Here is a 26,221-nt window from a genome sequence, read left to right on the forward strand (position 1 = left end):
GATACATAGCAAACTTTTTAAGACCATAGGTCTGCAGTGGAAAGCTTTGAACTAGAACTTCAAATTCTTTCAAAGGAACAGATGGTGTTTTACTCAAAATAGTAGAGCTTTATGTTATTAAAAATTCAAACTTGCATTCCTTTCTTCTTGCTGTTCATCTACAGATGAGTATAAAGACCTCATCACATTGAGGTCCTTAAGCAGGGGGAAAGCGGGGGCATCCATGGGGCAGCAGGGTAAATCTGGTAGGCAGCAGGGGAAACAACTGCCCCATGCCTCATATTCCCCCCTTTCCCATCCCACAGGAGAAATTGTTGCTGCCCAGATTCCCCCCACGCTTTCCTCAGTTTACCGAATGAGAACTCTCCCATGTTTTCAGGACTCTATCCTAGGAGCTTTGCATCATGTGGTGGGTTCTGTTGGGCTCCATCCTGGAAACATCCCAGGACAGAACCCAGGCCTCATGTGATGATGCTCCTAGTCATCCTTCATCATGTCCATATAGTGCTAGTGATAATGATAAAAGTCATGTATTCTTATATTATCCAGATTAAGGAAGACAGGTCTATCTGGAACAGCAATGATCTTGAGGAATATAGTTCAACATCTGAACATTTGCCTTCTTTGGCACAAAAAGAATGTGCACAAAGAATAAGCACAAAGAAACAAAACATGGGTTATGTTTAAATAAGTAAAATAAAACATCTGTATTACTATTCACCCCAAAATCAATGTTGGCAGTCTTCAAAATGTATTATGACTTCTGGCAATAATCCAACCTTCTTCCATAGTTAGCTCTTAACCTAACCTTTTTCCATAGTAAGCAAGATCAGAGACTCTGGAGCAGTGTTTCTTAAACTCTACTTCTCCAGGTGTTTTGGACTTCAGCTCCCAGAAATCCCAGCCAGTTTACCAGCTGTTAGGAGTTGTGGGAGATGAAGTCCAAAACATCTGGAGGAGCACAGTTTGAGAAATTCTGTTCTAGAGTGTCCTCAGAGTTTGCAACTATGTGAGCAACTAGTTTGGGTTCTGTTCAGCCTGATTTATTGTCCACATCCAGAAATGAACACAAATGGCCAAGCTCTTGCAGGGAATTTCTTGTCTGGCAAAGAGTGGTGGTGATGATAATGTAAGAACAGGTCAGCAAGAAAATGGGGTGAACAATCTGAGCACATGGCCCCATATTTAGGAGGTATGTGTTAGATCAGAAACATTCTGGGACACAAATGTCACAGAGTAACTTCCCCCATGTAGAAATGCCCGTAGATGAAAAGAAGAGTAGATGGGAGAGTATTCTTTTGCTTTAGGGTTCCTGATATCCTACAATGATACCCTATCATTGTGCACTGAATCTGTCTGTAGAGTTGGAAAAACTCTGCTCTATTGACTATGCTGTCTTCCAGTTGCAATAATGGGAAAGCAAAATGTGCTCAGTTGTACATCTGTGTCCAACCTACCTACATGAAAGAGCTAATATGCCTGATATAAACAGTCACATCTGTACAATCTACATTCTATATTAGTTGCCAGAAAGGCCCATAGTCCTACTTGTCTTCTGGAAGGTAGTCTTCCCATCTGTTTTCATTCTCAAGATATTAGCTGACTGGTCTTGCTTTTCCTAAAAGAGTAATCTGTACAATTGAGAAATTTCATCTATTTTGCCCTTCTGAAAAGAAGTGGAAGAATGTTGAGCCCTCTTGATCTTCAACAAGGATGGAGAACCTTGGTTCTGTGGGATTCATTATCTACTCTTACATTTCTACTGGTATCTCTGGTCAGTGCCTGGATTTCAGAAATCAGATATTATGGTATTTAAAGTTCAAGTAGTTATTGTAGATAGGTTTGCAAACTTTCAATTGTTCATATTCTCATTGAGAATGATACTCCATGTAATGGACCCTTTCTTCTAGTATTTCACAGAATTGTACAGGAATCCTCCATTTTTATTCTAACAACAACTATGTGAGTTATGTGTAGTTGTCAAGATCATTGAGTAAGTTTTAAGTTTAAGTAGGAACCTGGGCCTTCAATTCCAAATCTAGTATTTTATCTACAACACTATGTCGATGACAGTATGTTACAAAATTTGAAACCTTATCTGTTCCTGATTTGAAAGTGTTATTTCCTCTTTAATTTTGTGGTACTTACTTTGAAAGTAGTTGTTATACTCCAGAAACTTTGTTTTTGTGGCTACAAACTATGTTGAATTGGTTGGAATTCTATGAGATATTATTTATTTTTTATTTATTTATTTATTTGCTTATATACCGCTGTTCTCAGCCCAGGGGCGACTCACAGAGGTGTACAACATAAGAACAACAAAATTCAAGACATAGTATAAAAACAATTCTGGCCCCAGAGTGGCCGTTGGTGTTGGGGGAGGGGTGGTGATGTCACAGGGGACAAGATGGCAACGTCCTCCCGGCTCCCCTTCTTTATTCTGGTGCCAGAGTGGCTGTTGGTGTTGGGGGAGGGGTGCTGATGTCACAGGGGACAAGATGGCAATGTCCTCCTGGCTCCCCTTCTTTATTCTGGCGCCAGAGTGGCCGTTGGTGTTGGGGGAGGGGTGGTGATGTCACAGGGGACAAGATGGCAATGTCCTCCTGGCTCCCCTTCTTTATTCTGGCGCCAGAGTGGCCGTTGGTGTTGGGGGAGGGGCGCTGATGTCACAGGGGACAAGATGGCAATGTCCTCCTGGCTCCCCTTCTTTATTCTGGCGCCAGAGTGGCCGTTGGTGTTGGGGGAGGGGCGCTGATGTCACAGGGGACAAGATGGCAATGTCCTCCTGGCTCCCCTTCTTTATTCTGGCGCCAGAGTGGCCGTTGGTGTTGGGGGAGGGGTGGTGATGTCACAGGGGACAAGATGGCAACGTCCTCCTGGCTCCCCTTCTTTATTCTGGCGCCAGAGTGGCCGTTGGTGTTGGGGGAGGGGCGCTGATGTCACAGGGGACAAGATGGCAACGTCCTCCTGGCTCCCCTTCTTTATTCTGGTGCCAGAGTGGCCGTTGGTGTTGGGGGAGGGGCGCTGATGTCACAGGGGACAAGATGGCAACGTCCTCCTGGCTCCCCTTCTTTATTCTGGTGCCAGAGTGGCCGTTGGTGTTGGGGGAGGGGCGCTGATGTCACAGGGGACAAGATGGCAACGTCCTCCTGGCTCCCCTTCTTTATTCTGGTGCCAGAGTGGCCGTTGGTGTTGGGGGAGGGGCGCTGATGTCACAGGGGACAAGATGGCAACGTCCTCCTGGCTCCCCTTCTTTATTCTGGTGCCAGAGTGGCCGTTGGTGTTGGGGGAGGGGCGCTGATGTCACAGGGGACAAGATGGCAACGTCCTCCTGGCTCCCCTTCTTTATTCTGGTGCCAGAGTGGCCGTTGGTGTTGGGGGAGGGGTGGTGATGTCACAGGGGACAAGATGGCAACGTCCTCCTGGCTCCCCTTCTTTATTCTGGCGCCAGAGTGGCCGTTGGTGTTGGGGGAGGGGCGCTGATGTCACAGGGGACAAGATGGCAACGTCCTCCTGGCTCCCCTTCTTTATTCTGGCGCCAGAGTGGCCGTTGGTGTTGGGGGAGGGGTGGTGATGTCACAGGGGACAAGATGGCAACGTCCTCCTGGCTCCCCTTCTTTATTCTGGCGCCAGAGTGGCCGTTGGTGTTGGGGGAGGGGTGGTGATGTCACAGGGGACAAGATGGCAACGTCCTCCTGGCTCCCCTTCTTTATTCTGGCGCCAGAGTGGCCGTTGGTGTTGGGGGAGGGGCGCTGATGTCACAGGGGACAAGATGGCAACGTCCTCCTGGCTCCCCTTCTTTATTCTGGTGCCAGAGTGGCCGTTGGTGTTGGGGGAGGGGCGCTGATGTCACAGGGGACAAGATGGCAACGTCCTCCTGGCTCCCCTTCTTTATTCTGGTGCCAGAGTGGCCGTTGGTGTTGGGGGAGGGGTGGTGATGTCACAGGGGACAAGATGGCAACGTCCTCCTGGCTCCCCTTCTTTATTCTGGCGCCAGAGTGGCCGTTGGTGTTGGGGGAGGGGCGCTGATGTCACAGGGGACAAGATGGCAACGTCCTCCTGGCTCCCCTTCTTTATTCTGGTGCCAGAGTGGCCGTTGGTGTTGGGGGAAGGGTGGTGATGTCACAGGGGACAAGATGGCAACGTCCTCCTGGCTCCCCTTCTTTATTCTGGCGCCAGAGTGGCCGTTGGTGTTGGGGGAGGGGCGGTGATGTCACAGGGGACAAGATGGCAACGTCCTCCTGGCTCCCCTTCTTTATTCTGGCGCCAGAGTGGCCGTTGGTGTTGGGGGAGGGGCGCTGATGTCACAGGGGACAAGATGGCAACGTCCTCCTGGCTCCCCTTCTTTATTCTGGCGCCAGAGTGGCCGTTGGTGTTGGGGGAGGGGCGCTGATGTCACAGGGGACAAGATGGCAACGTCCTCCTGGCTCCCCTTCTTTATTCTGGTGCCAGAGTGGCCGTTGGTGTTGGGGGAGGGGCGCTGATGTCACAGGGGACAAGATGGCAACGTCCTCCTGGCTCCCCTTCTTTATTCTGGTGCCAGAGTGGCCGTTGGTGTTGGGGGAGGGGCGCTGATGTCACAGGGGACAAGATGGCAACGTCCTCCTGGCTCCCCTTCTTTATTCTGGTGCCAGAGTGGCCGTTGGTGTTGGGGGAGGGGTGGTGATGTCACAGGGGACAAGATGGCAACGTCCTCCTGGCTCCCCTTCTTTATTCTGGTGCCAGAGTGGCCGTTGGTGTTGGGGGAGGGGTGGTGATGTCACAGGGGACAAGATGGCAACGTCCTCCTGGCTCCCCTTCTTTATTCTGGTGCCAGAGTGGCCGTTGGTGTTGGGGGAGGGGTGGTGATGTCACAGGGGACAAGATGGCAACGTCCTCCTGGCTCCCCTTCTTTATTCTGGTGCCAGAGTGGCCGTTGGTGTTGGGGGAGGGGTGGTGATGTCACAGGGGACAAGATGGCAACGTCCTCCTGGCTCCCCTTCTTTATTCTGGTGCCAGAGTGGCCGTTGGTGTTGGGGGAGGGGCGCTGATGTCACAGGGGACAAGATGGCAATATCCTCCTGGCTCCCCTTCTTTATTCTGGCCCCATTTATATTATTCATTGAAAAATATAGCAAAATGTACTGTAGGATGTCCCGCAAAAATAAAGGTTGTTGCAGTTTAATAAACTTTTTTCATGTTTTCCTGACAGATCCAATTAGGAAATGACATTTATAACCCAGGAACAAAAGTCGTATTACATAGTGTTAATGTTACATTATCAAGATCAGCAAATGACTTAATCCACTGTGAAATTGGTTAGGTTATTATAATGCCAGCCAGTTACCAAAGCTAATAGAGATTATGTTTAATTTTCATATGAGATTGAACACATAACATTGTGGGTTAATTCTATAGCATATATTTAGATTTGTTTATGAAAATCATACACAAAAGAACTTAGCAATGTTGATTTTAGAGCTTCCTTTAAAAGGTGCTTTGTGAGTTCGATCAGTTGTATGAAGAATCATTTTGGCAGGCCTTTGGTTAATTCATTTTAAGAGATATTTTAAGTTAACCTCTATTTTAAAAATGAGAAGTAAATCCCATGATTATTGGTATGATAAACACATTTTTCATCGTGACTTACATGTTGTCTTCTAGCCTTCTGAGGTCATCCAGTACCAAAGAATGAACACTGTCCAAAGAGCATGATCCAAAACAATTCAAGGTTGGAATATATTTTACTTTCACCACCCAGTCATTATGCAGCTTGCGTTTAATACTAAAGAGAAAAGGCATATTTGCATATATTAAAAATGTTAAATTTCCTTGACGTCCTAGTAGGATATGTACAATTAGAAAAGGATCTCCAGACAACCTTTGATAAAATCATTACAGGTTGAGCATGCCTAAACCCATGCAAAACTGTGAAAAATAGGATTGGGTGTAGTATGCACCATGCATACAAACTGCATATGAAATACCCAAGTGTTGCCAAACCAACATAATCTGTGTACACAATAGAGACTTGGGAAATGGCACATTTCGCAGGAATGAAAAATATTGAGGGAGGAAAAGCCTTTGGAGGGAACTTCCTCAAATAGTTTATTGAAACCTAACAAGTGGGTTAATATTTTAGAGATAATGGTGAAAGAGATGGAATGGAGTATCATCCATCCTAAAAAGCATGTCTGGCTGGAACCTTCAAGACAAAAACTCCACATTTTAGACTTTTATTACAGGATCAATTTATCAAACAGTACACACTGTATTTTTAACAAGAATACTTGAAACAAAAAAATTCTCTTAACCATGTTCTTATTTTGTTTGCTTTCCATCATAAGATCCATTTCAACACTAAATGTTAAGTCCCATTAAGGAGAATCCTTGATGAGCCTATACTTACTTTTTGAATTTCTTAGAATCTATCACCATTATTTGTGATTTTTTTTTAGATTTGGATTGTTTTAGACCAAAATCGTCACTGGTCATAGAAAACAAGTTTACGAATCCTGCATCATCTCCCATTAAGATGTCATCCTTCACAAGCAATTCTGCTGGTCGGTGAACGGAACAGACAGAGAGGAGACAATGTTCCATCGGTTTGATAATAAAACAGTTATCCTAGCAAATAAAACAAACAGGTTGTTAGGTGTATTGATATTTGCTCTTCCAAAGAAAATGTAATAAAATATGCATCCCTGAAGAATGTCAAAACAGGGACGTTCAAGTGCTAGTAAAGTATGACTTTTCAGGGCTAGGGAAAGAAAAAGGCACTGGGAAAACCCAGGGGACATTACGAATGGAAGAATCCAATTTCTGTTATTGTTCATTCGTTCAGTCATTTCTGACTCTTCGTGACCTCATGGACTAGCCCACGCCAGATCTCCCTGTTGGCCATCACCACCCCCATCTCCTTCAAGGTCAATCAAGTCACTTCAAGGATGCCATCCATCCATCTTGCCCTTGGTCGGCCCCTCTTCCTTTTTCCTTCCATTTCCCCCATCATTGTTGTCTTCTCTAAGCTTTCCTTTCTTCTCATGATGTGGCCAAAGTACTTCATCTTGGCCTCTATTATCCTTCCCTCCAATGAGCAGTCGGGCTTTATTTCCTGAAGTATGGACTGGTTGGATCTTCTCGTAGTCCAAGGCACTCACGGATCTTTCCTCCCGCACCCCAGTTCAAAAGCATCTATCTTCCTTCACTCAGCCTTCCCTATGGTCCAGCTCTCACATCCGTAGGTGACTACAGGGAATACCATTGCTTTTACTATGCGGATCTTCGTTGCCAGTGTGATGTCTCTACACTTCACTATATTATCGATTTTGGACATTGCTCTCCTCCCAAGAACTAAGTGTCTCCAATTTCTAGGAGCCCCTATAGTGATGAGGCAAGGCAGTAAGACACATTTAAGTCTAATTGGGAAACACCTATGGTGCTTTCAGATGAATCAAGCATCACTACTTCTTTTCTTGCTCATTTTTAATAACAAAAATGCAGTATAATCTGGAAATATGAAACTTCAGCATAAACTACCAGAACATATTGATTGTAAGTTTTGCTTTGTTTGGAAAAAAGGTCATGATTATGACTTGGTACCATACCATGGCTGTCCCTTGTGTTTTATAATCCCATATGATGATGCTTCTTTCCGTTATTGCAACCACACGCTTGAGCTGACTCAGGAAATCACATCCACTTATCCAGGAACTATCCTAAGGAAAGATAAATGTCAACAGAATCAACTACACCATTATTTGCAGGAAATAACTATGCTATATAACCGATGTCTGAAGTTTTCTTATGAGGTTGATTGCTATGAAGAATTGGAGAAATAATTATCAGCAAAGTTGATCTTGCTTGAGTTTACTCTTTGATTTTGCTTAGGGAATTGGAAATAATATGCTTTTTTATATAAGTGTGAAGGTATTTTAATTATAATTTATTCTATGTGTACCCTGATTTCCTCCCAAGAATTCAGAGTAAATTGCTTAATATTTCAGCATGCTCCTCAAGATGATTTTACAGTCAAACCAGGAACAACTATTTCTTAAATGTAATGCTAACTCAATCATGCACAAAACAGGTGTTGGGACAATTTTGGAAGGTACAAAATTTTCCTCAAAACAAACTCCAAAGCCTTCTTTCCCCCCACCCACTATAAGTACAGGTTCCTCGGTTGATCTACAGGACTGATAATGGGTTTGACTGGTGGAAAAAGATAGGCAAGGCATAGGAGAACAATTCATGTCCCTCATACTTTTCTCTTCTTGCTCTTAGAATCAGTAGCCCCCTCCTTGCTTTATTGGGGTTTCAACAGGATGGATACTTTAAAAAAAAAACCAATATAAAGCAGAAGACCATGTTCAAGGACAAACGAAGTATAATTGCTACAGTACGTTGACTTCAAGATTTCGTGGCAGGGGTGATATTTGATTGCTGGTGAAATCAAGGACAAAATCAATACAAAGCAAGCAGCTGTGAAACATTCTCTTACTCAACAATACCCTGTTCACCCTGAAAAAAAATATTAAGAGTCAATGATGTTCAGTAATTGTCTGAGTTCAAGTAAATTAAAAGCTTGGAAAACACACTATCAATTTGTGGGAAAAGATGATCAGACGTAACCTCTTTTTTATAGTAGTTTGGGGTTGAAATGAGATTTTTCATGCCAAAAATATACTGTTTTGGGTTCTCTATTACTATACACAGTGACTGGCTTGACTCTGAAGGAGCTGGGGGTGGTGATGGCCAATAGGGAGCTCTGGCATGGGGTGGTCCATGAGATCACAAAGTCGGAAGCAACTGAACGAATAAACAACAAGTTACTTTACACAGGATGGGGGTAGCTTACTTTAGAATGATAAATAAGACTCATTAGCTTAACAGGAAGTCTTATATTCCTGGTGAGATAAACTTGCAAGAACTGGTTTGTTGATATAAATCAACATACGTGCTTCCATTTTTTAGTCCTTCTGCAGATAGTTATGAGGATTGTCATTATTTGTGACTCTGTTTCAGAACTGAATCTTACATCGGTGTTCCTGTTTCAATAATCCAAAAATTAATTTCACATCCATGTGTTTTTTACTATATAAATAGAAAACTGCAGAGTACTTTGTGATTTGTGTGGAGAAATTGGAAAAGTTAATACGTTTATAAATCAAATTTTGGAGGCTAAAACAGTAGCGGGCCGCATTTCTGCCTCGAATCAGAAATTCTGTTTTCAATGCATGACGGTAACAAGGTCTAACCATGTTAAAAAGGAAATGGTTGCAGTGCCATTATCTAACTTGCCCAAATGAATATAGTGAGGAACATGCAGGCCTGTCATGGGAATATATTCTTAATAAGAAGAAAGTGCAAGTAATTTGATCACAGGAAAATATAATGTAAAGAAAAGATGGTGCTTTCACATTTCAAGAGTCTGCGAGGGAAGCTATACTAATTAATGGATTTATTACCCACTGGTATACCAGCAGCAGCTGTTAGGCATTAAATAAAATAACCTTTAACTAGAAAGGAAGACTTGCTCAAAATAGATTCAGTCCCCAGGAAAATTATTTTAAAAACGATAGTGGCATCTTAGCAAGAACCTTTTCCCACACATAACCAATAATCTCTAAAAGGTTTGGGAGCACAGCACTGATAATTTCTGATGGTTTAGACATTTTCCCCCTAAGCCAAGATCTTTTGGGATATGTGGTATGACGAACTTCATTTTAGCCATGGGAAAATATACTGTAGCTATGGCTAATTAATAGGGACACACACTTTCAACAGAAATGTGGCCATACCGATGGTCTTGATAGTATCTGACAGACATCAAGGATTATAAGAAATTTCTCAATTTTATCTGATCATGTTAGATACAAGAAAAAAGGAGAAAGAAGATGTAGAAACCATAAACAATTTGATTTAAAATAGCATTGTTAGTATGGGCTTAAAGGCATCTATAAACACATAGGTTGACTTCTCACTACCCAAAAATCACTTTGGAGGGGCGGGAAGAGAGATAAGTAAGAAGATATGAAAAGAGGGAGAAATTATTGTAAAATGCTTGCTTGCAGGTTTCTCCACAGATCCATCAGCAAAGTTAGCATGGGCGGAGGGTGTCTCTGCTTTACGCTCCATCCTCTCAATAAAAATCTGCTCTGGCAAAAGAGGGAATCTGTGCTGGCTTCAGCTGAATGCTTTTCTCAAAAATAACATTTTGTCATTTAACCAAGAACTCTGTCAAGACATCTGTTAGGACACAGTGCAATAACTTTTCTTAGGAAAATACCTTTCTAGTTTGAATGTACTGGGTTACTTATAAATAAAGTCATCATCATCATCATCATCATCATCATCATCATTATTATTATTATTAATATTCCATCTTAAGAGGTCTCCACTGCCCAGTATCATAGGATGATTACTGTAATGCATTGTATAATACAACTTTATGCCGTCCAGATCCTTTCAGAGATCCCAGCAGGGTCAGAATGCATAATCAGACTGTGGATGGAGACGCAAAACTTTGAGGATATTTCTTTCACTTCTGATTTGTTTCTGACTCAATTCCAAGTGTAGGTTACTGTTGACAATCCCTAAATCCAGGGTGAGGAAACTCTTTCAGCCTGAAGGCCAAACTCAAAGTCAGAGAAGTTTGAAATGGCATTCTACTGGTAGGCAGGTTTAAAAGCAAAAGGCTGGGATTAAAAGCACTAGAATAATTGATCTTGATCTTGATACTTGATCTTCAAGCTCTTATTGCCAGCGATTACATCCCATGAGAAGTCTTTCAGTCTTTTGACACGTAGGAAAACACACACAAATCAGAAAATCACCAGTCAAGGGTCTTGCCTTTGAGGAATCCTGAAGAGATATCTTGGATCGCAGGAGTTCTGTTTCACCACGCAACCTAGATAGGTTTTGATACCCAGATTCTTAGAGGTATTTTTAGTGTATGAAGCTTATTTTCCACTGGTTAAGCTTCTACTAGACCAGTGGTTCTCAATCTGTGGATCTCCAGATGTTTTAGCCTTCCCAGAAATCCTAACAATTGGTAAACTAGCTGGGAGTTTAGGCCAAAACACCTGGGGACCCACAGGTTAAGAAACATTGTTCTAGACCCTGATGTTATTGCCCACATCCTCAGGAGGTCAGTTGGGACCATGTCATTTGTGACGGTACTTCATTTATAGAATATCTCATCTGTTTTTTTTTCCTGATACCGGATTTGACCCTATAAACATATTTAACATTTAAAAATGAACTACTGAAATCATTACAAATGTCACTTATCAAAACTCAAAGAATATCTCATCTTTCTTATTACAGTATATCCCCTGACTTAAGAATGTGTCATATAACTGCACTACACAACACATTTCACAATACAAAATTACACAGGAAGTTCAAAGAAGAGCTTCTGCATTTCAGGCAGTTCCCAAGTTACAAACAAGATATGTTCTGTAGGTTTGTTCTCAAGTTGAATTTGTATGTAAGTAGGAACAGGTAAAGTTTTTAAGTGTAACTCCAGCCATATATATATAGTTCTTAGTTTTAGATAGCGTAGGAAAGGGTTAACACCCCCATGGTGTTTGTTTTACTGTCTGTGCTCCTGTTCAGAAGATTCCACCTCACTTCCTGTCCCTGTAATAATAGGATTTTGAAAAAAAATCACTTGTTGTAGAAACAAGGATTGGAGAAAAAGCTTCAGTGGAGACACCTTTTCCATATGATAACTCTTTCAAGAGTGATTTTATCTTTCTAGGGGTTGCTTACTCTCACTTCCTGTTGTCTCACCCCATTCTTAACTATGAGTCAGTTGTAAGTTGGATGTTTGTAACTTGGGGACTGCCTGTATTTTGTTCTTCAGTAACTTACTTCTTAACATTATTGGTTAGACAAAAAAAAGTAAACTTACTGGAATACTTGTGCTTGCCAGCATCCTCATCTGGAAAAGGAAGAACAAAAATTGTAGTAAATACATCTATCAACCAGATATACATAAGAGTATATCTCAGACACTGAAGACCCAGCAGGTAATGGCTTGCTGGGGTGTCATGTATTTGCTCCTTGTTGGAGCCTTTGTGGGAATTCACCTTAGTCTGAACCTGCCAGATACTACAAATCAATTGAACATACTTCTTTCTGAACGGCTTTCAAAAACATATCTGGCTACTGCTCTGGCATTTTTACCATGAAGGAAATGGGACTTGGGATCTATTTCCTACCAGCTACTGTTCTATCTTCTGTGAGGTTTCGCATTTGTCAGTTGATAATGGCGGCTTTCTTCCATTCAATATTGCACTTCAACCAGTGGCTTGCCAACAGTTGGTCTGCTGTAGAAGCCCCAAGGGAAAAAAAAAACACATAAGAACTTGAACTTTTCCCAGTTATGGCTTCTGACTGACTTCACTCAGATGCATCATTGTGAGATTGAAGAGATGCACTGGCAAGCCAGCAATCCTTTTTAGTCCTGCAGGTGGGCTATGTAAAGTGGTCTCTATCATTTGGTAGGCAGATGGGTTGGGTCCTGCCCATGCTGGGCCAACACTTAGCTAAGCAATGGATCCGTGGCCCATTTCAATTCCAACAAAAATGAAAGGTGCATTACCTCATGTAATGCCAATGATCCTTGATGGTATGCCACACTGAGACACCCAAATTATTTTCTTAACCCCCTTTCTGTTATTGATTTAAAAACTTAGGGAGGCACCACTGAATTAAGCAAATGTGAATTCCCACAAAGGCTCCAACAAGGAGCAAATAGGGAATTAGATGCCCTCAAACCATACTTCCCCATGTGAAGACAGATCAAAATAGATTTCTTCTCTAGAAGAAAATTAAGAGTTTTCACATGTGATCATCTCACTTCATTGCAACTGAAGTGCAAATATCATTCTTCCATTTGTCAAAAATAGAAATTTCCATCACAAATCCTTTTCCATTACAATGAAATTGAAAAAATATATGATTTTTTGGACTTTAATTCCCAGGATTCCCCAATCACAACAACTATTATATGCCCATTCAAAAAGTAGCGTTATCAAGTTTTGTCTTTAATCTAAATGCATAAGTACGAACTACTAAAAAAATCTGTACTACCTTTTCCTAATCATTTTTAAAAGACCAGATAGCACGTTAGCAGTGTGACTCAAAATTCCCATGCAACACTTTGAAAAAGTGAGCTGAAAAACATTTTGGGTACTGATGTCACAGTTGACATCAGCACTCAAAATGTTTCTCAGCTCTCTTTTTCAAAGTGTTGCATGAGAATTTTGAGTCACACTGCTAAAATGAAAAAGTCTGAGGCAGCTATGAATTACCTTCAGGGGAGGGTTGTTTTCCCCCCGGAAAAACAGTGCTTTGTATAGCACAGGCAACTTTTCATGTTTAAGATGCATTCTACGCAGGACAGATAAATAGGCTTCTATACAATAGTTTCCAACTGTCACAGCCATAGCCCTTTAGTGTTTAGTCAGCCATAAGAGCTTTAGATTTCATTATATGTGCCTTATCATGTACTGTGCCTAATTAAATTAGACCCTTGGAGATTGTTAGTGCTGCTTTGAAAGATAATAGCATTTCACACATTTTAACAGGCTGCTTGTGTCTTGACCACACAGGATTTCCATCAGGCTTACCTGGCTATTAAAAATGGACAACATTCCTTTTTGAGATGCTGTTAGTATAAAATCCAGCTGTGTTATCTTTACTATGCATTTTATTACATCACGTCTCTTGACTCCTGCCAAAGGCAAAAACATTGATAGATTTAAGGAATTAGGTAATGCACAAAACGAAAAACAAATTGGGAAGGGTCTAATTTAGGGTTCTGCACATAAGGTGAATTCTAAATCCTACCAAGAGTTCCAACTAAAATAGACCTATTCAATTAAATGTTGATTATGAATAAACACTCTGCAATTCCCACTGATTCAATGGGTCTACTTTAGTTGTGAATACCAATTAGATTCAAAGCAAAATATGTAGTGATTAAGTTCAAATCTTTAAAAAGTTGACTACCTATTTTTACTGATCCAACTAAGCTCCATTCAATCAAACTACAAGAAAGGAGATTCCATCTGAACATTAGGAAGAACTTCCTGACTGTGAGAGCCATTCAGCAGTGGAACTCTCTGCCCCGGAGTGTGGTGGAGGCGCCTTCTTTGGAAGCTTTTAAACAGAGGATGGATGGCCAACTGTCAGGGATGCTCTGAATGCAATTTTTCTGCTTCTTGTCAGGGGGTTGGACTGGATGGCCCATGAGGTCTCTTCCAACTCTATGATTCTATGAAGCCGGAGAAACTCCAAGTATGACTCTCCCCCATTGAGTCCAGATAGCATTGTTTAAGAGAGAATTTCAAATGTGAATTCAAAACCTCATTTCATGAGAATTGCAGCTCATTTATAGCTAGGAACTTGCAGTTTGTATTTGATGTAGAACACTTAGAATCATTAGAGTCATAAGAGTTGGAAGAGCCCACAAGGGCCATCTAGTCCAATCTCCTGCCATGCAAGAATCCATAATCAAAGCAGAGAGTGGCTATCCACTCTCTGCTTAAAAATCTCCAGAGAAGGATACTCCATCATGCTACGAGTTAGTATATTCCACCAATGAACATAATATTCTTCATAATGTTTAGATTCAAATCTGGGGACCAGAGTGAGCTCCTGCTATTAGCCCCAGCTTCTGCCAATCTAGCAGTTTGAAAACATGCAAACTCGCTCTGATGGGAGAGTAACAACACTCCGTGCATTCATGCCAGCCACATAACCTTGGAGGCATCTACGGAAAACGCTGCTCTTCAGCTTAGAAATGGGGATGAGCACTAACCTCCAGAGTCGGACACAACTAGATTTAATGTCAGGGGAAAACCTTTATCTTAACATTTAGATGTAATGTTTTCCCCCCTACAATTCAAATACATTGCTTAGAGAAAATATTGGGAAAGAGTTGCAGAAAGAAGAGTGGTGAGACCTTACCCTTCACCTCCTCATTCCAATTTAAGTGCCCCCTCTTTAGATGTTGTCTCCCCCAAAACCTAAAGTGAAAATAGGATTATTTACCACCTTTCTTACCCCAAAGTAGAGATGGTGAATAATGCCATTCAGGCTGAACTATGTGCAGTTTGGTATACCTTAGTTGATGACGCAGTTAAAGTGGTTCTAAGAGATGGATCTGGCATTGAACTGACAAAGTGCAACTTTAAGTCTGCATTTTGTTTTTTTGCTGATCCACCCAGCTGACTTCAAGCTACTGGAATTCTCACCTGATAGCATGCTTTACATGGATTTGAACCTTCCTTTCAGGTGCTCATTTTCATATACTTCCTCTGAGAGTTTCAGGTTATTTCTTGAATGGGCTATTAAATTCAACATGGAGCTACTGGGACTATTTTTTCTGTGTTTGATGCATGATCGGATGGGGCATATGGAAAATTATTATGACTCATAACCACTGGAGCAATATTATTTATGTCCAGCAATGAAAAAATAAATCAATACCAGTATGTGAGGACTGGCTGCTGAAACTGACTTAGCTGATATGGACAAAATCACTCTGGTGAGAGGGAAGTCATTGGTAACATTTTTGAGAGATTGGGAACATTTAATTTGCATTTTTCAAAGAAAAGAGAATAATATGTGAAATCTTAGCTTTGGTAATTCATAAATTTGGTTAAAGCAGTAGCATATGAGTGGTGAGCGTAATTGGAATTTACTTTATATATTGCATATAATCATTAGGAAACTTGGAAGTTTATTTATTTATTTATTTGCTTTATTTCTATACTGCGTTTTTCAGCCTAATTAGGCGACTCAATGCGGTTTACACAATGCAGGTTATCACAACAATACACAGTTAAAAACACATCATACACAATAGCAAAATCCACAATTATTATCAATTCATGACGCCTCGATAACAGAGCAAAATCCATTCTCATAATCCTTGTGCCGTTCCTATGTTCAATTTTACCGTCTTCCTATGTTCAATTGCACTGTTTAGCCAAACGCTTGCTCATAGATCCAGGTCTTAACCAGGTCTTAACCAGGTCTTAACCAGGTTAAATGTAATTTCCTTTTTCTTAACTGTATTGTTCTTGTTCTTGTTCTTTTCTTTCTTTCTTTCTTTCCTTCTTTCTTTTTCCCTTTGGGTTTTTCCAATATTGTAATATATTAGAAAATGGATAGTAATACCTAGATGAAGGTTGATATTAATGCTAATAGAATTTAGCTAGAGCTGATCTCAGAAGAAAAATTTAACTCTAAGTTGGAATAATTTAAAAAGCAATTAAAACTTATCACAGAACTGTTTAAGATAGATGTTCAATGAGTTAAGAATCTTAAATAAATCAATATGAGATTGATGATATATAAATTGTTCCCCTTACTGAGATTCTTTGTTTCATAAATACATCATCTATACACATAATAAAAGTGAAAAAAGGTGTATGTGTGTATGTGGCGGAGGTGTCCACTTACAGAGTCTTCCGCCTCCACAAACAGGCTATAGTTCCAAGTGCTGAGAAGTCTCCGAAGGCACTCCCTCAACTGACATTGCAGATTATAGTGAGTGCCATGACCATGTAGTCCAAACACTGCCAATGCCCCCCTCAAACACTAACCACCCAAGGAATGCTTTCATTTGGGGAAAAATTCATCCTAGATTTGATGTGTTTCCTCCACCACAGGCAGGCATCCCGGGTTCCTTGTATGGAATTTGCATGATCCTACCCATTGCCTCTCCCTTAACACTTTCCTACCCTTTCTTATGGCACTCAGCAAACACAGAAGAATTGATCAGCAACTGAACAGACTGCAGGGGTTTGGGGGACTGACACACAGGATTGAAGTTGGAGTTCACCCTGCATCAAAGCAGAGCACTCTGACCCCCTTTGATAATGGACCTGTATGACATTTGGTGTGCAGAACCCCCATGACCAGGTTTGGGGAAATTGCCCTTGATTTATGGGAGTTGTAGTTTGCCTTATTCAGAGAGGACTGAACCCAGACGATGATGGATCTAGGCCAAATTTTGCACACAGAACCAACATGGGCAACTCTGATTACTGGCTGGGTTTGTGGGTGATTGCCCTGGGAATCTGGGAGTTATAGTTCACCCTTATTTAGATATCACTGAATCCAGCTGATATCAGATCTGGACCACACTTGGTACACAGACTCAATATGGCCAACTTTGAATAATAGCAGGATTTGGGAAAGATTGACTCACAATTATGGGAATTGTAGTTCAACCACATCCTTATGCATTTTCTATTGGGAGCACTCATAAAAAACAAAAGGAAGACTGGTTTTTTTTTAAAATAGTGTTAGACATTACCAAACTTCAAAAAACAAACAATAACTTTCTCAACTAACCCAGGCACCACTGGGTCCCCAAGCTAGTAATAAATAAAACTAAAAATCTCACCCGCTTTTGTAATTCGCTGTTTTTTGGATACTAGAAAAACCATATTTTCTTCATCAAGTTGAGCAGCGAGAGCATCACCCTCCAGTATATAGTACCCAAAGATCTAAAGTCAAGGATGGCAAAAAACAATGAAAAATGGATACAAGGTATATGTGGAACACATATATGGACAGGCTGACAGTCATATACACAAACCCCTTCCCCCTCTTCTCTTTGTGCCTAATATGTAACAGTTTCTGACATCAGATACAGGATAGCCCCAATAAACATGGACCCTGTATCCATTGTTTCACTTACCTGCATACAGGAAGAAATGGTCTTTCTATTAATTTTCTAGTCATCCAGGTATTTCTATTGTATGTTTTCCCCCAAAAGTTGCCCTAAAGTCACTCTGAAGAAGCTAGTAAATTCTAGGAAAAGAAAGTTCTTTTGAAATTTCTGATCCTCTGTGGAAACTCTTATACTTGGACCAGAAGTCAAGTAATTTAATGGTGTTTGTGTTTTGGGGTTTGTAGTTTAGGGAGGGGCTCAGGCAGACAAGTCCTGAGATTCACTAAACCACAAACCCCAGAATTCTGCAGGAGGCAGCAACTGGATTTAATGTGGATCCATGCTCTAGTGTGATGTCTCTGCCACCATGTTATTCGGGAAATAATTTCAAAAATGGGGAATCAGATATGCACCTCCAACTAGCAGAATCTATTCAGCCCTATAATTTTACAGGAATAAGTAGTAAGGGATATTGTATGAGAACCCGATGAACATTTTTTTTGTAATGGAGGAATCATTATGGCTTGTAAAATCTGGAAGCATGTGCTGTGAAAAGTCAGTCAGAGGAGATATTACAAAATCACCCTGCAAATTGGGAAATTTTAACTGAAATTTTAACTTTTGACACATCCAAAGACTGAATAGAACTAAGAAGTATACTGTTGCTGCTTGACACCCTCACACTTGGAATTTTCATCTTTAACATTTGTTAGGCACTTACGGTTGAACATTTAAAAAGGTAGTGATATGGGCAAAATTGAAAAGCTATGTTATGTTGGCCCATAAAAAGCACACAAAGTGGGCATAAATTATAGGATGACTCCAAAACAAGGTACTCTTTTTTACACTATTGAAGTGGAAGCCAAAATATCAAATATATTACAAGATATGACAGGGAGAGAGATATTACAAAATCAAATATACTTTTAGTCATTGTATCTTTCCATATGATTTACAGGTAAGATGATTTAGGGGTTACTCAGCAAATATAGCCTTTGCGTGAGAAGTAAATTTAACAGAGCAAATAAATAAACTTCAGCTAAGCATCTAAATCTTAAAAGCTTTAAAAGAGTTGCAGCTGAATTGCCATTTTTAGTGTGGTAAGTAGACCTGATCTATATATTTTATTTTCACTTGCTCTGGAGAATCTTTATATTTCTCATGTTGTCAAAGGCTTTATATTCTTTCCTCAAAAACTGGTGAAATATTATGTTGTGCTCATCAAAATGGTCTAGGAGTGCTTTGGTAGTTAACAACCGTTGCAGTTGCCAGGACCAAAATTGCATTCGCAGCTTGGGGGGCCTCCTGGACTCATCACTGAGCCTGGAATCCCAGGTTGCAGTGGTGGCCAGGAGAGCGTTCACACAATTAAAACTTGTGTGCCAGCTGCGCCCATACCTTGGGGAGTCAGACTTGGCCACTGTGGTCCATGCTCTCGTTACATCTAGGATAGACTATTGCAATGCACTCTACATGAGGTTGCCTTTGATGACTGCTCGGAAGCGTCAAATAGTCTGAGAGGTTAATAACTGGGGCAGCATACAGGGAGCATACAACTCCCATGTTACGCCAGCTCCACTGGCTTCCAGTTTGCTACTTGGCACAATTCAAAGTGCTGGCTTTGGCCTATAAAGCCCTAAACGGCACTGGCCCAATTTACCTGTCTGAATGTATCTCCCCCTATGAACCAGCACAGAGATTAAGATCCTCCGGGGAGGCCCTGCTTTCCATCTCACCATTGTCACAGGCGCGATTGGTGGGGACAAGAGACAGGGCCTTCTCGGTGATTGCTCCCCAGCTATGGAACTCCCTTCCTGGTGAGATCAGGTCGGCCCCCTCCCTCCTGTCCTTCAGAAGAATGGTAAAAACTTGGCTGTGGGACCAAGCTTTCGGGACAGGGCAATAAAGCAGCAATGGGAAAGATAACCAGGCCAATTAGATTTGATGCTGATGACTAGGACAGTTTTAAATAGTGTATTTTAATATTTTGATAAATGCTTTTAATGTTTATGTGTTGTATGTGAATCTGTGTCCCGGCATTGAATGTTTGCCATGTATATGCTGTGCTGCGCCCTGAGTCTCCTTGGGGGTGAGAAGGGCGGAATATAAATGTTTTAAATAAATAAATAAATAAATACTGTTTCCTATTTCCCCATTTTTTAAAAATCATTAATCAATTTATTTTCTGTGATTTAGGAAATCTTTTTTTTTTTTTTTTTGGTATTATTTCTGCCTCTGGTGTCAAATTTTCTGTTAAGGATGTAAGGCTTGGGAAGCCATCTATTCTGTAAACTGAGAAATACCTGTATAACATAAACTATTGAAACATCAATAATGAATAAGGTGAGGAATCAATAGCAACTGTCCCAGCCTTCTTTTCTTGAAGGCTGGAATATCTGCACTCTATGGGGGGAAAAAGATTAGAAAAAAAATATCTAAATTCTTCTCCAAATCTTATATATTTTGCATATTCTTATTCAACTTTTTATCTGTAGCCCCATGTGTTGAAATCCTAAATATTAGAGAGCACTTTCCTTCTGGCTTTACTGGCCAGAGTTGAAGATATTTGCAGCCCAACCACCGCTGGGGGGGGGGGGGGGGGGACAACTTGATTCCCACTTACAAGACCAAAAGAAAATGCTCTTTTAAATTCTGGAGAAGACAAGAATGATTTAGAGATAGGTGAAGAATGATCTAAATGGAGCTATCGAAAGGTTAATGATGTAATATATGAAACACTTAGCTATGGTCTAGTGATTTAGCTGGTGAAAAGGACTCTGCAATCAGTAGCACATTCATCTGAAGAGAGCTATATGGGCTTTAAATGCCAATCTAACCACTTCTAAGTGCTCATGATGTTCACTGCTACAGTAGTATAATCATGAGAGTCAGAGGTAACATTTCAAATGAGAGCTGATGAATAGAAAACTTCAGGATATACAAGCTCATTTTTATCAGAAGAGATCATAGCTCTTAGGAGACTTAAATTTAGGTAGACCATGGGTGGTTTCTATTTTTATTCATTAGAAGTCTTGCCAGAAGTTAGTCCCAAATGATCAGATTCTGAGTCAGGAGAGCAAATAGACAGTGGGACCAAAATCACATAGTTGGGTCATAGAAGGCAATGATAAAATCCCCAAATAAGCAATCAAAGGAGGATTAGGAATTGGCAATATGCTTTCCATCACATGCTGAGGACTTCATCCATGAAGTCTTTTCTCTGTCTTCTCCCTATCTTTCTGGACTGCCGAAATGGAGTCCCACAGAGGCCATCACGTGACACAAGGCACTTCCAGTGGTTGCCCATGGGACTCCATTGTGGCAACACAGGGAAAAGGGGAGAGGATTGTATTTTCAGGAGTCAGGTGCTACCCGATTACAACCAACAGAAGGCAGAGAGAAGCCAGACAGATGAGGGGAAAGGACATGAGATGGCTGTGATCCTTGAAGACGGCAAGGCATAGGACCTTGATGGTGCGGGGGGGGGGGGGAGGGGGGAGAAGACAGTTGCCTCCACTGATGAGGTCCTTAGTAATGGAAGATAGCTATAAAGTTAACAGGCTGTGCTGGCTAACTTCAAATATCAGGTGTTCCAACAGTTAAATCACAACCACACCAATTGTACAAGTACACAACTGGGAATAATATTCACAAAAGTCACTATGCCAAGTCCAAGGATAATCCAGAGAAAGAGTAGTCCAAAGTTCAAATCCACAAGTCAAGGCTAGAGCAAACAGGTCAACAATAATTCAAAGCAGTGGTTAAGGTCAGTGAAATACAACCAATGGGTACAGCACGAATGCAAGTTACTCCCACAGCTAGTTTTTACTGCTGCTTTATAGTAAGACAGCAAGCTATGGATCCTGACTGCACTTTCACAGTTTCTCTCTAACTCTGCAGGCTAAGGTGTTACCACATTTCTATCCTCCTCTGGTGCCTCTGGCTCTGGGAAGAAGTCTATATTTATTTTTTATTTATTTTATTTACCGTATTTATTCCATGCCTTTCTCTACCCCAAGTGGGACTCAAGGCGGCTTACATATGGCAATTATTCAATGCCTTAAAAACATACGATATTAAGCTTAAAATCCATTGAATTAAAATTAATACATATTCAAATTTTAAATTTATATCCAGATTTAGGTATCGAATTCTCTCCTGCTCATGGCTCTGAAAAGTCTCCAGAGGTAACTTCTCGCTCAGGCTTGAGGCACAGGCTGACCCAGTACACAGGCCTAGATCCAATTCTTTATTCGAATTATGGTAGACCCATTGAATTAATCAAACTGATTAAGTATTGACTTGCAAAGTTCCAGCTGACTCAATGAGCCTATTTTACTTGAGACTAACAGGATTATACCACCGCAAGAGGAGATGCACACACATTGGTTACTTGGGTCAGTTTATGTGAATGACTATCTGGCATTAGGCTTTGTATTGCAGCCTAGATAACATTTTTAAGAACCACAGATTAGTCTGAAAAGGCTGAGGAAAGAAATACCAGTCATAATGATGTAAGAGATACATTGCTGGAGCATGGGTGATGTGAGCACTTACTTCCTCCTCTGCATGCATGGACACATGCAACTGCACTCAGAATAATCCTAGACTCTCTTTAATCAAATATTAACATTTGCAATGAGCTTTCCATAATTACACAGTACAGGCACAAACCTCTCTGCATACAGAAGACAATTGAAAGCTTAGGCCTCCCCAGAAGACAGATGGGGAAATAAGATATGCTTTCCCCTCTTTGTAGTCTGGATTTCTGTTCTTAGCAGATTGTTCTCCTTGATCTCAATAAAGCCTTACCCTGATCTGTGTCATTAGTTCCAGCACAGGTCTTCAGATGATGGCATATTTATCTAGGCATATGTATCACAGACAAGATCTACTCTGGACACATTGCTTGATTAATGAATTGTATGCAACTTAAACTTACGTTGGGTCCCTACATTAGGGAGTTCTAACCATATGGAGCATTTGTGTTCCATTCTTGGCAAGCTATAGAAAATGTGAGAAAAAGGCATTGCAAGGTCAAACATTAGCAGTTCACTGTACTATGACAATCTCCAGCAAACTAACCACTTCTCAACCTTCCCTCCACATTTAAGTGAAGCTTTTCCGATGAGAATGGGTTCATTCTTCATTTTCCTTCATTAGATCGAGAGTCAGGACTTCATCACATGCAATAATGGATAATGATTTAAATCGGTGACCACTGACTATTTGTTGTCTGTTTTTATATTGTTTTTATATTGTTTATACGGTTTTATACTGTTTATACTGTTTTATATTGTTATTATTACATTCCTGTTAATTATATATTTATGTTTTGATGTGGGTGCCATGGGGTTCCACTTTGTTAGCCATCCTGAGTCCCTCTGCGGAGATTGAGAAAGAACGGGATATAAAAGCCCTAAATAAATAAATAATAAATATTAAAATCACACACTTGAGAAACTGCAACTGATTATGCCCTTCAAACGACATGAACTACAAATGTGGAAATGCCATTTCTAAAGTGTGAGTTTTCCTGACGATTCCTAAGCTGGTTGGCAAGTGACATATTCTTCAATTCCCCATGTAGAGACATGTAAAAATGCCCAGTTTAACATGTGATGGGAACTCCTGTTTGTACACATAATAATGAGGTTACTACAGAGGGAGGAGCCTAGATGGACATTATTGATTTCTTTCTTCTGCCATTACAGTTTTGAGACTGAGTGAGGAGGTATAGCAAGCATTCAAAGATATTCAAAACATTCACGAGAAAAACATAGCAAAGCACGTACATCCTGCGCTTGTCCCTGAGCTCCCTCTTTCAACATTCCCCTTTTCCTGATACATAATAGTAACACTGAAGTCATGTTTAATGTAAATAGTTCCTAATATTCCCCGTGTCAGAATGTAGATTAGTCGTTTTGACACTCAGATGTGTTGGTGTTTCTATTTTTTTTAAAAACAAACCTACCTCACACCATTCTGTCCGCCCATCTGGGTTGTTATTAATCTTTCTATAGAAAGTTTTAACATCTTGAGCTTTTACATCTGTCCCAAAAAGTTCCTGGACTTCAGCATAGAATTTTTCATAATCGATTTCCTCTGCAGGAAAAAAAAAATCCCCCACAGAAGATCAACACAGAAACAAATAAATTGATGTTGCTATTTTCAATACCTTGTTCCATCTTTTCATTTTACTCATACTGAAATCCACCACTGGTTCATGAAATTCCATTTTTGTGCTCATTTTAATTTGGAAAGCTTTCTGGCATTTCCTGTGATAAAAAAATCTTGCTGTTTCTGAAAAAAAAATCACTTCCAACTCCACATATTTTGAAAACATTATGGCTGCTATGCTATACCTGAGTACTGGTGTTGATGGCTTCATCAGATGGGGTTTATTTAAGTGGCATCCACCAGTTGTGTGCAAGTTGACCCACAGAACCTACTGGCTCCCATCTCATGCTACAGAGGAACTTCTGGCAAGGCTCTGTGGGTCAACTAGTACAATACTGACATATGCTGCCACCACAGCAACATGGAAGGCTTCCTATGTTGTACAGGAAGCAATGGGGGAAGCCACGTGATCAACACTTTCCCCCATGGGATCAGCTTTTTGGTGATCTGGGCAATGCAGGGCATGAAGCAATGGGTTTCCCATGCCCCCTGATGGCAGTCGCCAGATTTGTCATGATGGGTGGCGATTCCAACAGCCTATTTGAAGAGGTCACCAGCTCCAATGGACTTATTAGCACTTACCTCTGAGTAGACCTAAATAAGATTGCTCTGTAAAGCAAAGTAAATGCAGCAGAAGTTGAGACTACCATGCAAGATTTATTTTGTTCATCTGGTGGAAAATATTGTTTCTTACCAACACTTGATGCCTGTGCTTTAAGATCAGTTTCAGAAACCTGTCATAAAGATCAGTTAAAATGGCAGGCAATAAAGATAGACCCTTTTATGTATTTTCACCCATTTCCTGGAAATTCCTCCCCAAGAGGCTGGGACTGATCCCATTAAAAGCTTTGAAAACTCACTTATCTGAACAGATCTATATTTAAATGAGTTATCAGTCATTTAATTACAATATTTTAGCCATGTATTTTTATATAGGTTGAGTATCTCTTTTTCAGAACACTTGGGACAAGAAGTGTTTAGATATTTTAAAATGATAGAATATCTGTTGTCGTATATACATATATACATACCATATGCTCATGTATGTTGACCTCATGTATACACTGAGGGTAGATTTTTAGTCCAAAATAATAGATTTTGATATGCCCTGTGGATAAACCTAGAGTTATTTTGCAGAAGGGGCAAAGCACCAATGTCAAGTCAGGGAGAGGACGGCCCTTGGCCACTGCCACAAATTCCCCATCCAGGCATTCAAGAAAGCCAGAAGAAGCAAAGCAGTGGAAGAAGTAGAAAGGGTCAGAGTTTATTTTAGGTTTCGAAGGAATGGACTAAGTCTTTTGCAATTCTACTCAGAGAGGGGAATAGTTCTTTTTAAAAAATATGAGTTAAGGTACAGTGGTCACACTTGATCCGTGGATAAGTAGACTCAGGTTTTGTGGGTCGATTTTTTAAATTAAAATGTCTGGACATAAACATGAGTGTTTATAGGCTAATCAGATATCCTACGGATGGGACTCAAGTCTAAACACAAAATATATGTATGCTTCATAGACAATTTATACACATAGCCTGAAGGTAATAATATACAAGATTTTAAATAATGTTGTGCATTAAAAACAATGCTGTATGCATTGAGCCACCAGAAAACAAAGATGTCATTATTTCAGCCACCCATGTGGATAATTTTGGATTTTGGTGCATTTCAGATCATTCCAGATAAGAGATGCTCAATCTTTACTTGTATTTTCTTTGATGCTTTGGGTGCACTTCATTTCCAAAGGCATACATTTTACAAAACAATTTTGTCAAAAATTACTATTCTTACCAGCATCTTTTACATACAAGCCTAACCTTTCGTCCCGCTTCTGAGACACAGTTCTTTCCACTAATCTTTCAAACTGCTTCAAGGCATTTTTAAATTGGATTGCATCTGGAATCTCAACTGTAGAATCCTCTTCTTGAATTTTTCTTCTGGATATTGCATTTGGTGTGTTCAGGACTTGCTTTCTCTCAGGTGTAATACTTGATGTTAGCATTGGAGAAATGTCAGCTGAAAGATCTTGTGTGTTGGTTGGGCGAATGGGAAATAACTACTGGTCTGTTTCACATGCATTACAGGGGAAGGCCAATGTCCTGATGTCACAACACCTCATTGAGCCTCATTGGTCATTAGGTCACCTGAGCTCACAAACCATCTTAACTAAAAAGCTGCTGAAACTGAGTTCAGTACAAAACAATAACAAAATGCTATTATGAGATTCAAATGTGCACTTGTTTAGGATGTATAACATACAGAATGCACTTCAACCCTCTTAAGTCAATCCATTGAGTGTGCAAAACAACAACATTCTTCCCTCATTCTATCCCGACCTCCATCCTTGAAGTAAAATGCAATTACAA

General features: G+C 40.6%; 1 protein-coding gene across 1 annotated transcript in view; it reads right to left on the reverse strand.

The window, feature by feature from the left end:
* Window positions 1-25,857, reverse strand: part of WDR64 (WD repeat domain 64) — an 87,619-nt gene extending 61,762 nt beyond the window's left edge. Inside the window, exons 1-8 of the mRNA XM_067464456.1 lie at window positions 25,647-25,857; window positions 23,655-23,785; window positions 17,411-17,513; window positions 13,620-13,723; window positions 11,897-11,926; window positions 7,587-7,697; window positions 6,389-6,606; window positions 5,630-5,764 (exon numbers count right to left, since the gene is read on the reverse strand). Of these exons, the coding sequence (XP_067320557.1) occupies window positions 5,630-5,764; window positions 6,389-6,606; window positions 7,587-7,697; window positions 11,897-11,926; window positions 13,620-13,723; window positions 17,411-17,513; window positions 23,655-23,785; window positions 25,647-25,857 (1,043 nt within the window). The remainder of the gene's footprint in view (window positions 1-5,629; window positions 5,765-6,388; window positions 6,607-7,586; window positions 7,698-11,896; window positions 11,927-13,619; window positions 13,724-17,410; window positions 17,514-23,654; window positions 23,786-25,646) is intronic.
* Window positions 25,858-26,221: the final 364 nt, after the last annotated feature.

The sequence above is a fragment of the Anolis sagrei genome, chromosome 1, assembly GCF_037176765.1.
Source record: "Anolis sagrei isolate rAnoSag1 chromosome 1, rAnoSag1.mat, whole genome shotgun sequence".
Classification (NCBI taxonomy): Eukaryota; Metazoa; Chordata; class Lepidosauria; order Squamata; family Dactyloidae; genus Anolis; species Anolis sagrei.